The sequence below is a fragment of the Monodon monoceros genome, unplaced genomic scaffold, assembly GCF_005190385.1.
Source record: "Monodon monoceros isolate NGI ecotype Baffin Bay Population unplaced genomic scaffold, NGI_Narwhal_1 Super_Scaffold_19, whole genome shotgun sequence".
NCBI lineage: Eukaryota > Metazoa > Chordata > Mammalia > Artiodactyla > Monodontidae > Monodon > Monodon monoceros.
In genome coordinates, this window is record NW_021703775.1 from 59,120,521 (window position 1) to 59,135,911 (window position 15,391).

A 15,391-nucleotide genomic window follows, 5' to 3' on the forward strand; every position below is an offset into this window, starting at 1 on the left:
GTATAATTGCTTTACAGTGGTGTGTTAATTTCTGCTTTATAACAAAGTGAATCAGCTATACATATACATATATCCCCATATCTCTTCCCTCTTGTGTCTCCCTCCCAGCCTCCCTATGCCAGACCTTTAGGTGGTCACAAAGCACCGAGCTGATCTCCCTGTGCTATGCAGCTGCTTCCCACTAGCTATCTATTTTACATTTGGTAGTATATATAAGTCCATGCCACTCTCTCACTTTGTCCCAGCTTACCCTTCCCCCTCCCGGTGTCTTCAAGTCCATTCTCTACATCTGCATCTTTATTCCTGTCCTGCCCCTAGGTTCTTCGTAACCTTTTTTTTTTTTTTAGATTCCATATATATGTGTTAGCATATGGTATTTGTTTTTCTCTTTCTGACTTCACTCTGTATGACAGACTCTAGGTCCATCCATCTCACTACAAATAACTCAATTTCTAATCAAATTATTTTTAAGTATCAACGTTTAAAGTGTGATTGGAATGCTGTGTTATATTCCAGGCATATTATATATAATAATTGACTTTGAAACAAAGCTATAATGGGACTTCTTTAATATATTATAATTATGTAATTTTATGCTGTTTTATCCAGTAAAGACCAGTTGGGAGGCCTAGCTGTGTATCAAATGTAGAGTTCTTAGGCATGAGATCTGCTATTTAACTTGCAGCCAGTCAGATTTAGACAGAAAAAGCTTAGGGAACAAGAGTATTGCTAACAGTGAGATGAAGTGTTAAAACAATGGGAAGCAATATGAGTGGGAAGGTATTTTAGCATACTGACTTCAAAAGGAATGTTACTAAATTGAGTTCTGTGAGTAAATTATTTTTCAGTGAACTTAACAATTCACTAGGGAGACCCTGATTCATGGGAGTACAGCTTGTAGCAAACACAGCAGTTCTTTACTTATTTTGTCTTTATCTAATTTTTTATGAAATGTTAGTTCATAATGTGTAATTACTATAGAATGTTTTCTATTCCCTTTTCTGTAAACTCTGTTGTAGTTTTTCCTAAGACCACTAGAATGCACTATAGTGCAGTATTTTGTGTTTGAAAATGTTTTCCTCATATATCTATGTGTGTATATATATATATGTGTGTGTGTATATATATAAATAAATATGTATATATATGTAAAACAAAAATACATAAGTTAACTCCATAAAACTTTATCGCTGCTTTTATTCTGTCCTCAGGCCAGTTACTTTCAATTGCTATTTTGCCTTATAGGAGGTATTGTTAGTCTGTCTTATGGTAGATGAAGTGTGTTTATAAAAAAATCTGAAGATTGACAGTTATACTTAAAAACCATAACACACATATAAAAAACACACAGAGGTGTACACGCGCGCACACACACACACAGAGTATCTTGTACCTTGTTTTTTTACTTAAGCTTAAAGATCAATCCCATATTTGCACACAAAGATTCTTTATTCTTTTTTCTTTTTAATGGATACATATCATTACAAAACGTTTCATATATATGCAAAACATATAAAGACTAATATAAAAAATATTCATGTACCTACCACCTACTTTAAGAAATAGAACATCAGCTATCTGCTATCTGTAACTTTCAGAGGTTTTAGGATTCCCCTCTGTACAAAATGTTGATTTTTTGTGTGTTGTAACTGCAAAATAATTATTGCAAAGTAATACGAAGAATTCCAGTATTTTACACATTCGAGCAAATAATTTTCATTTTCTTTATACTTTTCTTGAAATATAAAAACGTTAAAGTAAGTGCTCAGTCTTTTATAAAGAAAAAAATAACTTTCAAATTTTGGCTATTTGGTTACCCTTTTATTCCTTCTTTATTACTTTATTACTTTGGTTTTTCAAATTATTATTGTTGTTATTATCCCAGTCTTATTACATTGAATATTTATTGTAATAACCTCAATATTTTGGGGAAGCAAACAAGTCAGAATATACAAATACATTAAGTATGGCCATTTTTAGTTAACCTTTAAATTTTTTACCTTATCTAGATTATTTTTTTGGTCTCGGATGGTTAAATCTCGGATGGTTAAATTAGATAAACCAGAGATAATAACATCTAGTTAGCTTTTAAAAGAAGGTATTCCTGTTCACAGTTCTTCCTGAAAAGGCAAAAGATACCTTGGCTACTAAAAATATATTTATTCCTACTAGAATGTCTTATTCAACATTGATGATTTAGGCTGGTTCCCCCTCCCTCCTTTAGATTGTTCACTCTAATGCATACTTGGCAAAGCATAGTTGCCTGACAATGCAAAGTATTATGAATGACCTTTTTACAAAAAAAAAAAAAAACAACGAAACTCAATTTTGAGAATGTTTAGTCTTTCTCAAGTTTATTTCACAATCCAAACTTATTTACTGCTTTTGATAGAATTGTACTCTGGCAGTCATCAAGAAAATTTGAATACTGCAGAAACTAGAATGTTATCTGGTTCATTTGTAACTCTAGAAACAAGATATATGATTCTCAGTGTTATTCCTTTATTTATTATAACAGGACTTGATGGTATAACGACAACAAAATAATAATGGCAAGTGCTTTTGTATTAGGACTTTGACACTGTGGAAGTCTTTGAACTGTTGAAAGTTAGTCAGGATTACTGCATACTGATGACTACTCCTGTTACATATCTTAAAGTTCATTTAAATATGTTTTAAGATGGTTTGTATTTTCTCATTTCTTTGGTAGAGCTAAATACCACAAGTTGAAATACGGAACAGAATTGAATCAGGGAGATATGAAGCCTCCAAGCTATGACTCTGGTAAGCTAATTTTAAAGGAAGTTTAAATGATTAAAAAGAAGTTAATATCTAGTATTTTGTAGCAACAGTATTTATAACTGCAAGTTAATTTCTAATTATTTGCATATTAGTTATTTTTTCTGACCTACATATCTTTGGGCACTAATCACTAAGTGTCATTTGATCATTTTCTACCACCTTCCTTCTGTTTCCCTCTTCCCCATTCTTTTAGCTCCCCACTTTCTGCTTATGTTCTACACTTACTGGAAGGATCAGAATTCATGGGGTAACATGCACCAACATAACTGTGTGTTGCTGGGTCCCTCCAGTATTCATGAGAACTTTGAGATGTGTAATACAAAGTACATCATGCCCTTGAAATCCTGAGAGAAAGGGTAGAAACTATGGAGGTAGGAGATTTCTTCTTTAAGTACAAGAGAATTACTCATCCTTTCAGTCTGATCCCTCAATTTCAGGTGCAAAATTGTTTGGACTTAACCCACAGGATGTTCTGTAACCAGAACATCTTTTAACTGCTGAAACATTTGTTATCTTTTTGTGCTATTTCTTCTTTTTCCTTCTCTTATATTCCTCATCACCCCATCAAACAATACAAAAATAGTACTTGTAAAGATATTAAGGAATATAATTGACTTATTAATAGGTGTTAGGAAAAAGTAAGAAAAATTGTTGAAAAGTTATCACCATGTTTCAGATGAGTGTGTTTTTGACATGATGTCAGGTTAAATTCCTGGATCAAATGTCTGATATAACTATCACATACTGAAATACCTTCCTTGGTTACTGTGGGCTTTATGTATGTTAACTTTAATTCTTAATATAGTTATTCAATAAAAATAATATTATTTTCATTTTACCTGCATGAAATTTAAACTCAGAGAAGTGGAGAAACTTGCCCAAGGTCACACAGCTCTTAAGTAATAGGAACATGGATCTGAACCCAGGTCCGCTGACTCCAAAATTCAAATTCTCCCCATTTTTCCACACTGTTTCTGTGCCTGACAGTGTATGAAAGAAGAAAATTATTCTGAATGTGCTGCCAATTTTATAGTTCAATTCAGTGTAGTAGTGTAATTAACACGTTTCCACGGCTGAATATTGAATCCTTGATGTTTAGAGCAATACCAATTGATCACTGACATTTTTTTCTTTGTTTTTTTTTCATTGTTCTTTTACTTTGGCATCTTTTCTTTTAACTTGAGATGTGCTTAGATTAAAAAAATTTTTTTTCTTGTTTTTAAATCTAGGCTATTTGTTGAAGACTATCCTAACAGTACATTGTCTGAATCAAAGGAGTGATTTTAATCACTACTTTTACATAAACATGTTTGTTTCCTAATTTGTAGATATCGATTTAGGAGTATAAAGGCCTAGTTGCAGTATATACAAAATGCTTGTAAGTAAAGAATGTGGCTCAGTAGAAAAAGTTTGGGCTTTGAAATTGGATACACGTAAGTTTGACTCTGTCCTAACACTTTAAATACCTGTGATATTACTTAGTCTCTCTGAGGTTGCTCCATTCCTTATCTGTAAACTGGGGAAAATTCTGGAAATAATTCCTAACTTCTAGGTTTATTTTCTTAGTATGTAATACCTAGTATCATTCCATCTGTCCATCTTTCAAACTACTGTTCAGCTTTTAAATATGAAATATGTAATGCTTGTGTCAGAGCCAGAATCAAATTCTGTGAATAAAAATATAGTACCCTGTTGGATTTTTACAGGGAAGATAAAAGAAAAAAGTGATTACAATAAAATTATATGGAGAAGTAATAGGTGTTAATGGAGTACAGTAGCAGGAGAACCACATCTAGTTGTAAGTGATCAAGGAAGCCTTCTTGCAGGAAGTGATATTTGAAGTTGACATTTGAAAGACAAGTAAGAATTAACCAGGGAAAGAGGACTGACTAAATATTTGTTGAATGAGAGGTAGAAGAAAGGCAGAGCATTAGCGGTAAAGTTTCTGAGGGAAGAATTTGCCACATTTGAGAAACAAAATAATTAGTAGAGGGGGAGAGGGAAAGAGTGTTTCTAGATGCAGCTAGAGAGTTAACCAGGAGGGCAGATTAACTAATAGTTACGAGAAGGCTTTTGAAGGGTCTTAATCAGGGCTCTTGTGATCAGATTTGCTTGCTCTTAGATCACGCTGACAGCAGTGTGGAAGATGGGTTAGAGATGTGTAAAACTGAAGATGGGGAGATGGGTTAGAGGACTTTGCAGCCACCTGGGTAAATGAGGAAGGTTACCTTGACAAGGATACTAACAATGTAGTTGAAGAGAAGTGGGTGTGTTCAGGAAATATTTAGGAAGTAAAATCTGCAGGAAATGAGTTCTTGTTTAGATGTAGAGGATTTAAAAAGGGGAGAATCAAGGATGACTCCCACACTTCTAGTTTAAAAAGTTAGACCAGAAGTACGTTTGGAAGATGGTGGGTTCACTTTTGGATTTACTTGTTAGGCCATCAAGCAGAAATGGCTAGTAGACAGCTGAGCATGTGAGTGTGGAGCTCAAGCCAGAGACATGGGTTTAATATGTAGATCTGAGAGCATATAGCATCTAGTACTAATGACACTCATTGCCATTGAGGTGGAAGAGCTCAGCCAGGGACCTTATGCAGAGTAAGAAGAGGGTCTAAAATGGAGCCCTGAGGAATGGCAACATTTAAAAAACTGTTAGAAGAATAGAAACCTGAAAAGGAAACTGATGAGTATTATTTTAATGGTAGGAGGAAAATCAGGAGCATGGAGATAAAGAGAAAAGAGGGTTTCCAGAAGGAAGGATCCTTCAGCACTACTGATTAATGCCCAGGGGTCTGAAGAGTATCTCTAGGATTTAGTGACACACAGGTCACTGGGAACTTTATTGTGAGCAGTCTTAGGAGAGAGTTGAGGGCAGAAACGAAGACTGTGCGTAGAAAGTGAAGACTAAGTGTAGTAAGCTTTAAGGAAGCCTAGATTGTGGAGTTGAAGGTGAGGGATTAGGGGGAAATAGCTGAAAGGACCCATGGGGTCAAGGAAGAGAGAGAGAGAATGTGTGTTTGTGTATGTGTGTGTGTGTGACATGTTTCTTAGAGGAGGAGCAAATAAAAAGGAGAGAGCAGAGATACGATATGAAGGTATCTGAAGAAGTGATAGGGATTGGATTCTGAGCATAGCTGGAGAATGGCAGGAGGAGCATGTCTTTTATTGTTACCAAGAGAGAATATAGGAAGTTAGGTGATAGGTGTGTAGATTTGGGTTTCGGTCTGGTGGTGGGTATTTAATATGATAGCTTTATGTATGAGACTGGATTATCTGCTAAGAATACATCAGAGGTTTAAGAAAAGTGGAGAAGGTTTAAAATAATAATGAACAGGAGAACAAATTTACTAAGAAATAGTAAGATTGAGAAAAGCTAAGCGTCCGATAGAGGTGTGTACTCGTAAGTTTATGTAGAAGTGCTGCTGGTCTGCACAATTGGCAGCCTAGGTAAAAGATAATAGAATGAAAATAGTTAACAGTTGAATTCATGGAGAGACAAGGGGACATGAAGACACTGTCAAAAGAATGGTTGAATTGATAGACACTGAACTAAAACTAGAGAGGAAAGAAAGTAAAGGCAAAGGGAGGCTAATGGATCAAAGTAAGGGGATAGGCAACAGTCTAGAGCAGGTCAGCAAACTCTTTTGTAAAGGGCCAGATAGTAATATTTGGGCTTTGTAGGCCATGTGTTCTCTGTTGAAACTACTCAACTCTGCCATCATAACATGAAAGCAGCCACAACACATAAATGAATAAGTGTGGCAGGCTGGATTTGACCTGCAGACCAAAATTTGATCACCCCTGATCTAAGGTCCCACCGAAATCAAAGTGCCTGGTGAATTAGGGGTATTGAGCCTGAAGGATATGCTCAGAGAGTGAGTTTGCATCAGTGACAGTTCTTCATAATGACAGTATCTAAGGCATGACAGTTAGAGAGGGTGGTGGTTGTGCAGAAGCTGAAGTGTATCACCCACATGAATATTAACTTCACTCAAGATGATGTAAAAGTTTGGTTACAGAGGAAGGATGCCTGGTTTAGAGCGTTATCAAGGGATTTGTAGGTGACAGTGACGAGGACAGTGACTAGGAGAGGGTAGAAGGTGGTGTACCCAAATTAAAGAAGCAGGCATTTTTCCTTCTTCATTCTTTTATCCATTTACTATATTTTCCTGAAACTGATAATCCAGATGTTTTCTGAAACGTTTTTCAAAAACAATTCGTTTCCCCTCTGACATTTTTTCTGTTTTGTTCCACTTCCAAACCTTTACATTTCTACTTCAGGAGAATATTACCCTAAGTTACGTTAAAATCTATTTATCTTTCATATTTCAGTTTCTCCTACTTAATATTAGAAGCCAGATACTTATTAAAAATAGAATATCTTTATCCAGAGTAACAAATTCTGCCTTTTAACTGAGATGTTTAGACCATTCACATTTAATGTGATTATTGATACAGTGAGCTTTAAAGCTGTCACCTTTGCTGTTTGGTTTCTGTTTGTTAAGTATGTTCTTTGCTCCCTTTTCCTCATTTTTTGATTTCTTTTGGATTAATCTAGTATATATTTTCAAAAATTTATTTATTTTATTTATTTATTTTTGGCTGCATTGGGTCTTCGTTGCTACGTGCAGGCTTTCTCTAGTTGCAGTGAGCGGGGCTACTCTTCATTGCAGTGCGTGAGCTTCTCATTGCAGTGGCTTCTCTTGTTGCAGAGCACAGGCTCTAGGCACACTGGCTTCAGTAGTTGTTGTGCACGGGCTTAGTTGCTCCGTGGCATGTGGGATCTTCCTGGACCAGGGCTCGAACCTGTGTCCCCTGCATTGGCAGGCGGATTCTTAACCACTGTGCCACCAGGGAAACCCCTAATGTAGTATTTTTTTATGATTTCTTTTTATCTCTTTTGCTGACTTATTAGCTACAACTCTTATTTTATTGGTTGCTTTAGGATTTATAGTATATGTTTTTAAGTTATTAGAGTTCTGTCTTTAAGTGCTAATATACCACTTCATGTGTAGTATGAGAACCCCCTAACAGTGTACTTCCATCTCTCCTTTCTGTCTTTGTGCAATTGTTTTCATATATTTTACTTCTCTGTATGTATTATAAACCATACACTACATTATTATTTTTGTTTCAACAGTCAGTTCTCTCTCAAAGAGATTTAAATAACATAAAAAACATATATTTCCAGTGCTCATCATTCCTTTGTGTGCATCCATGTTTTCTGGTATCATTTTCCTTCTGTCTTAAGGACTTTCTTTAACATATTTTGTAATACGGGTTGCTGATAATGAATTCTTTGAGCTTTTGTGTGTCTGAAAAAGTCTTTACTTTGCTGCTTGCATTGTTTCTGATGAGGTATCTTCTGTCATTCTTATCTTTATTCCTCTGTATGAGTGACCTTTTTCTCTGGCTGCTTTTAAGGTATCTCTCTCTCATTGGTTTTAAGCAATCTTATTATGATGTGCTTTGGTGTAGTTCCACACCCCGCCCCCCCCCAACTGCAGTGTTTCTTGTGCTTGGGATTTGTTGGGTTTCTTGGATCTATGGGTTTATAGTTTTCATGAAATTTGGAACTTTTCAGCCCCTGTTTCTTCAGATATTATTTTTGTTCTCCCTCCCTATGCTGTGATCGGGAAACTCTATCAAGGCAGTAAGCTGGAACAATCATAGGCTCACCTGTTTGGTTCCCTTTTCTCAGGGATTGCTGCCCTCTGTTGCCTGATGTCCAATGTCTTAACCATTTTGATGTATAGTTGCTTCAAGCAGGAGGGTAAATTGGGTCCCTGTTACTCCAACCTGACTGGAAGTGTCAGTCAGATACTTTTAACATTACCAAGAAATTCAGTTCTTACCCACTTTAAAATCCTCACTTTTGTGTAATGTCACTTTTTGAACTTGATAAGGTAAGAATGAATCTGATAGTTGAGGAATATTTACTAACCATTGAGAGAACTAAGTGTTTAGCCTGGATAAGGAAGTGTGGGGAAATACAAGTTCACATATGACCCAGAGAGTCAGATTTTTTTTTTTTTTAAATAGAGAAAGGAAAATTTACTTCAGAGAAATTTATCCAGAATCAGGATTTCTGTCTTTATAATTACTTTGCAGGCATTGAAACTTGTTGCTCTTACAGAAGGCTATACCACTGATTATTTCTCTAAATCAGTGGAAAATAGATTTTGGCAATGTTGAGTAAAGAGCCTGTTTTATGTTTGTGTGGTTAAATCTATGATTGCAGATGCAATCTTAGATCATTAATTCATACACTAATCTAATAAAAGAATTAAGGTAAGCAGTTTTCCTCAGATCCATTACCAAGGAGATAAGGACTCCTCAAGCTCTATAGGTCTTTGAATCTCTTCATTCTTAGTAAGTGTTGTGACTGGTTATATTTCCATGAGGTTTCGTTTGCTTCCTTGCAATCATCTGGAGCCTAGTCATGATCCAGTGTGGAATAATATAATAAGCAGCAGTCATAGCCTTGCTGTTTTTGTCATATAGCTGGGTTAACTGAGTCAAGACTGAGTGCTTGCTTTCTTTTTCTTTTTCTCTCATTGAAGTATAATTGACTTGCAATATTATATTAGTTTCAGGTATACAGCATAGTGGTTTGATGTTTTAATATATTACAAAATGATCACCAAGGGAGTCAGATTTTATCTCAATATAAGAATACACTTTTTAAAAAGAGGGTGAGGATGCATTCTTATTTGATTTGGCTTAATTTATTTTTTATTAAGGTATAATTTACATACAGTGAAATTCACCTTTTTGGTGTTTTCATAAACACATACAGTCTTGTTACTAATACCCTTTGTAGTTAACCCCTCCTTCCCTACTCTAATCCCCTGGCAACCACTAATATGTTTTCTGTTCCTACAGTTGTGCCTTTTTGAGAAAATCATATCAATTCCAGAATCGTATAGAATGTAGTCTTTTGAATCTAGGGTCTCCCGTTTAGCATTATGCATTTGAGATTCTTATATGTTGGTGTGTGTCAGTAGTTCATTCCTTGTTCTTGTTGAGTAGTATTCCATCGAATGGATGTACCACTCCTTGGTAACATCACTAGCTACCAAAGTAGGCAAAGGCAGTTGAGTATATCTGAGGATGGTGTAGAAAGGATTTAGGCTTATTTATTTATTTATTATTTTTTATTTTTGGCTGCATTGGGTCTTTGTTGCTGTGCGCAGGCTTTCTCTAGTTGTGGCAAGCGGGGGCTGCTCATTTCGGTGCGTGGGCTTCTCATTGTCGTGGCTTCTCTTGTTGCGGAGCATGGGTTTTAGGTGAGCGGGCTTCAGTAGTTGTGGCACATGGGCTCAGTAGCTGTGGCTTGCGGGCTCTAGGGCACAGACTCAGTAGTTGTGGCACACGGGCTTAGTTGCTCTGCGGCATGTGAGGTCTTCCCAGACCAGGGCTTGAACCTATGTCCCCTGCATTGGCAGGCGGATTCTTAACCACTGCGCCACCAGGGAAGTCCCTTATCATCTTTTTGAAAGATTCGGCTTCTACCAAATGATGAATTGAAGCTTTACAGGGCCTAGGAGGTTTTCATCTAAAGAATGTCTTAAAAAAAGAATGCTTGAAGTTTTCATTTAATAACTAGTGAAGGAAATAGATTTGGCTTGGGATTATTTCTTTTTTTTTTTTTACTTGTTCCTAAAGTAAAAATTCAGTTTATTCATGTTTATGACACATTACTCAGAAGGCAAAGTGTTTCACATCATAGATTTCACTTCCAGCTCCTTGGAATGTTCATTTCTTTGACTGTAAAGAGAGACTAGACCGGAAAGCCACGTAATGCTTAGGCAACTAAACTAAGGATGGAGCAGGTGGGGTGGGCAGTGCTAACGTCATCCTCCCAGGGATGGGCACAAGGGGGCTGTTAGCCACAAGCTGACTGTGTAGAACTGTTAGCTAGGAGTGCGGAGCAGCTGTCCTGGACCCTCGGGCCATTGTGGGCTTCAGTCATCCCCACCACACAGGTACAGCAACGCTTTCTGGTAGTCGCCCTTGATGTCTTGCTGAATGTAGTAGTACAGGGACTTGCCATACTTTTTCTTGAATTCAGATCTAATTTTCAACATGCCCACTTCACTGTGGTAGATCATGATTCTAATCAGGACCTTATCACGAGTGCCCTTGCCCTTCATGGAGTCGTACAGTCTGTCAGCAAAATACAGGGGCTTGTTCTGAATGCACTGGACTAGGTTCAGGAAGGCATTTTCCAGGTCTCCTTTGACCTCCTTGTTGATGCTCTCCAGCATGTCATAAGGGCTGTAGCTCTTATACCTTTCAAATACTTTCTGGAGGTGGTACACACTCCGCTTGGTCATGATGCTGATCCACTTGGGAACATCAGTTCCTCTCCTCTTCTGCCAGCATCATAGAGATCCCGGGCATCTTGGTCAGTCAGTTCATAATCAATGACAGAGCCATCCTCTGCTCTTCGACCCTTCGATAGGGCAACCATCAGCTTGCGGAAGTCACGAGATGTGTCGGAAATGATATCCTTCTCCAGATTGGTCTTGTATATTTCCTTGTCGACTCCGTTGATTTCCTGCAGCTCCTGGTTGGTCCTTGAGCAGATGAACTCAATGAGGGAGTCCTCATCATTCCCCGCCCCTTCATGGAGGCTTTCAGCTTGGAAGCGTCATACTGAGCAAGTGTTTTCAGTAGGCCCAAAATCACTGTTTCCAGGTGGCCGGACAAGGCTGACTTCAGTGCTGTTGCAAGTTCCCTTTTGGTCCTTCTCTGGTAGGCGAAGGCAATATCCTGTCTCTGTTCATTGCTGCGGTAGGTCAAAATGTTGATGATGGTGACCTCATCCACACCCTTAGTCTTGATGGCCATTTCAATGTTCAGAGCATCCCGCTCAGCATCAAAGTTGGTGTACGCTTTGACTGACCCGTATGCACTTGGAGGTGTGGAGTGATCACCCTCCAAGCTGAGCTTGTAGAGAATTTCATGAACGGTAGACATTTTGAAAGAAGCTGGGCCGGCTATGGTGCGCTGCGAGTGTTCCCAGGTGCAGAGCAGGGATTATTTCTTATCTATCTACTCTTTACCAGATCGGCTTTTTTTTTTTTTTTTTTTTTTTTGAACCATTGTTCCTGGGCATTTTGTTCTAACTCTGATGTGGTGCTTCATAATACTTTTGACTCTTGACTCAGGACTCTTGATTTGTCCTGAAGGAAGATTCTCAGTTTACCTAAAAATTGGGGAAAAGTCTTTATTTTAGTTCTGAAATTCTCAGGGAAATCTAGTAGCAATAATGAATTTATATTAGAGTTTTGTTATGGAAATTAAACTTAAAAACAGAATTTCCATTGTCCTAAAACATACCTTACAGTGTAGCGTTCTTAATCTTATAAATTTTTTTGGACATTTTTAATGAATTGAGATACCCTTTAATGTATAAAACGTCAGTTTTTTTATGATGTAATGTTTTCCAGATGAAGGTAATGAAACAGAGGTGCAGCCACAACAAAACAGCCAGTTAATGTGGAAACAAGGTCGACAACTACTCAGACAGTAAGTATCTCATGAAAGTATCTGCTGTGAAAAAGCTTCTTTGAATTACTGTTCCTTTTTCATATTAAATACTTTTTCCCCTATGGAGGAATTTATTTTTCATTAAATATTAGTAAGAATTATTAAGAATAAGTTCTCTCTCCATAATTTTAGCTTTATCAGGAAGTGTACAGTTTAAAGCTTCTAATTTATATATGCTTAAATTTAGTTTAAAGAATTCTATACCCTTAAAGTTACTCTTTTCCTTGTACCTTTTACACATGAATATACATATGTTTTAATATAAGTCTAATCATGTAATTTTTGTGTTATGTTTTTAAACTTTATTTTAAATAGATGGAAGAACTTCTTGGATTTCCCAAGTTTGTAAATTTTATGCTAACATATAGTTTCTCCTATAAAATGTGAACTTGAGAGTATAAGGAGGGATCAAAGCTAGGTTGAGGTTCAGATGTCAGGCAGTGGGCTAGACTCACTCACCAGCTCAGTGCCTGACCCTTGCATATCACATTTGAAATTGGTATTTTGATTTGTGCCTGACTAAAATGAAATTTGCTACCTGGTTTAAACTTTTGCGGTTGCTTGTGAATAGTCTAAACCTGTGGTTTCCAGAGCAGATTGCATGCCAGCCATTTCTTTTGATGATGGGAAGAGAATATTAAAGTGTCTCCTTACATCTATTTTTAATCTCCTCAAAGTGAGAAGGAAATGAGACTTCATTACTATTTATTTATTTATGTTTTAAATTTTATTTTATTTATTTTTTATACAGCAGGTTCTTATTATCTATTTTATACATATTAGTGTATATATGTCAATCCCAATCTCCCAATTCGTCCCTCCCCCGCCACTTTCCCCCCTTGGTGTCCGTACATTTGTTCTCTACATCTGTGTCTCTATTTATGCCTTGCAAACTGATTCATCTGTACCATTTTTTGAGAATCCACATATATGTGTTAATATATGATATCTGTTTTTCTCTTTCTGACTTACTTCACTCTGTATGACAGTCTCTAGGTCCATCAACGTGTCTACAAATGACTGAATTTCATTCCTTTTTATGGCTGAGTAATATTCCATTGTATATATGTACCAGATCTTCTTTAACTATTCGTCTGTCAGTGGGCATTTAGGTTGCTTCCACGACCTGGCTATTGTAAATAGTGCTGCAGTGAACATTGGGGTGCATGTGTCTTTTTGAATTATGGTTTTCTCTGGGTGTATGCCCAGTAGTGGGATTGCTGAGTCATATGGTGATTCTATTTTTAGCTTTTTAAGGAATCTCCATACTCTCCTCCGTAGTGGCTGTATCAGTTTACATTCCCACCAACAGTGCAAGAGGGTTCCCTTTTTCCCACACCCTCAGCAGCATTTGCTGTTTCTAGATTTTCGGATGATGCCCATTCTGACCAGTGTGAGGTGATACCTCATTGTAGTTGTGATTTGCATTTCTCTAATGATTAGTGATGTTGAGCAGCTTTTCATGTGCCTCTTGGCCATCTGTATGTCTTCTTTGGAGAAAAGTCTGTTTAGGTCTTCTGCCCATTTTTGGAATGGGTTGTTTTTTTAATATTGAGCTGCATGGGCTGTTTATATATTTTGGAGATTAATCCTTTGTTGATTTGTTAGCAAATATTTTCTCTCATTCTGAGGGTTGTCTTTTCGTCTTGTTTATAGTTTCCTTCGCTGTGCAAAAGCTTCCAAGTTTCATTAGGTCCCATTTGCTTGTTTTTGTTTTTATTTCCATTACTCTAGGAGGTGGGTCAAAGAAGATCTTGCTGTGATTTATATCAACGAGCATTCTTCCTGTGTTTTCTTGTAGGGGTTTTATAGTGCTGTGTCTTAAATTTAGGACTTTAATCCATTTTGAGTTGATTTTTGTGTATGGTGTTAGGGAGTGTTCTAATTTCATTCTTTTACATGTAGCTGTCCAGTTTAACCAGTACCACTTATTGAAGAGACTGTCTTTTCTCCATTGTATATCTTTGCCTCTTTTGTCATACATTAGTTGACCATAGGTGTGTGGGTTTATCTCTGGGTTTTCTATCCTGTTCCATTGATCTATATTTCTGTTTTTGTGCCAGTACCATACTGTCTTGATTACTGTAGCTTTGTAGTATAGTCTGAAGTCAGGGAGTCTGATTCCTCCAGCTCCATTTCTTTCTCTCAAGATTGCTTTGGCTATTTGAGGTCTTTTGTGTCTCCATACAAATGTTAGATTTTTTGTTCTAGTTCTGTAAAAAATGCCTTTGGTAGTTTGATAGAGATTGCATTGACTCTGTAGATTGCTTTGGGTAGTATAGTCATTTTCACAATATTGATTCTTCCAATCCAAGAACATGGTATATCTCTCCATCTGTTTGTGTCATCTTTGATTTCTTTCATCAATGTCTTATAGTTTTCTGCATACAGGTCTTTTGTCTCCTTAGGTAGGTTTATTCCTAGTTATTTTATTCTTTTTGTTGCAGTGGTGAATGGGATTGTTTCCTTAATTTCTCTTTCTGATATTTCGTTGTTAGTGTATAGGAATGCAAGAGATTTCTGTGCATTAATTTTGTATCCTGCAGCTTTACCAAATTTATTGATTAGCTCTAGTAGTTTTCTGGTGGCGTCTTTAGGATTCTGTATGTATAGTATCATGTCATCTGCAAACAGTGACAATTTTACTTCTCCTTTTCCAATTTGGATTCCTTTTATTTCTTTTTATTCTCTGATTGCCATGGGTAGGACTATGTTGAATAATAGTGGCGAGAGTGGACATCCTTGTCTTGTTCCTGATCTTAGAGGAAATGCTTTCAGTTTTTCACCATTGTGAATGTTTGCTGTGGGTTTGTCATATATGGCCTTTATTATGTTGAGGTAGGTTCCCTCTATGCCCACTTTCTGGAGAGTTTTTATTGTAAATGGGTGTTGAATTTTGTCAAAAGCTTTTTCTGCATCTATTGAGATGATCATATGGTTTTTATTCTTCAATTTGTTAATATGGTGTATCGCATTGATTGATGTGTGTATATTGAAGAATCCTTGCATCCCTGGGATAAATCCCACTT

At 36.8% G+C, this 15,391-nt stretch overlaps 1 protein-coding gene and 1 pseudogene across 2 annotated transcripts in view; one reads left to right on the forward strand and one right to left on the reverse strand.

Moving 5' to 3' along the window:
- STRN (striatin) overlaps positions 1-15,391 on the forward strand; it is a 106,149-nt gene that overhangs the window by 43,754 nt on the left and 47,004 nt on the right. For both annotated transcript variants that reach the window (XM_029232017.1, XM_029232018.1), the window contains exons 3-4: positions 2,711-2,784; positions 12,263-12,341. In XM_029232017.1, coding sequence (XP_029087850.1) covers positions 2,711-2,784; positions 12,263-12,341 — 153 coding nt within the window. The remainder of the gene's footprint in view (positions 1-2,710; positions 2,785-12,262; positions 12,342-15,391) is intronic.
- On the reverse strand, positions 10,759-11,842 carry LOC114900679 (annotated as a pseudogene).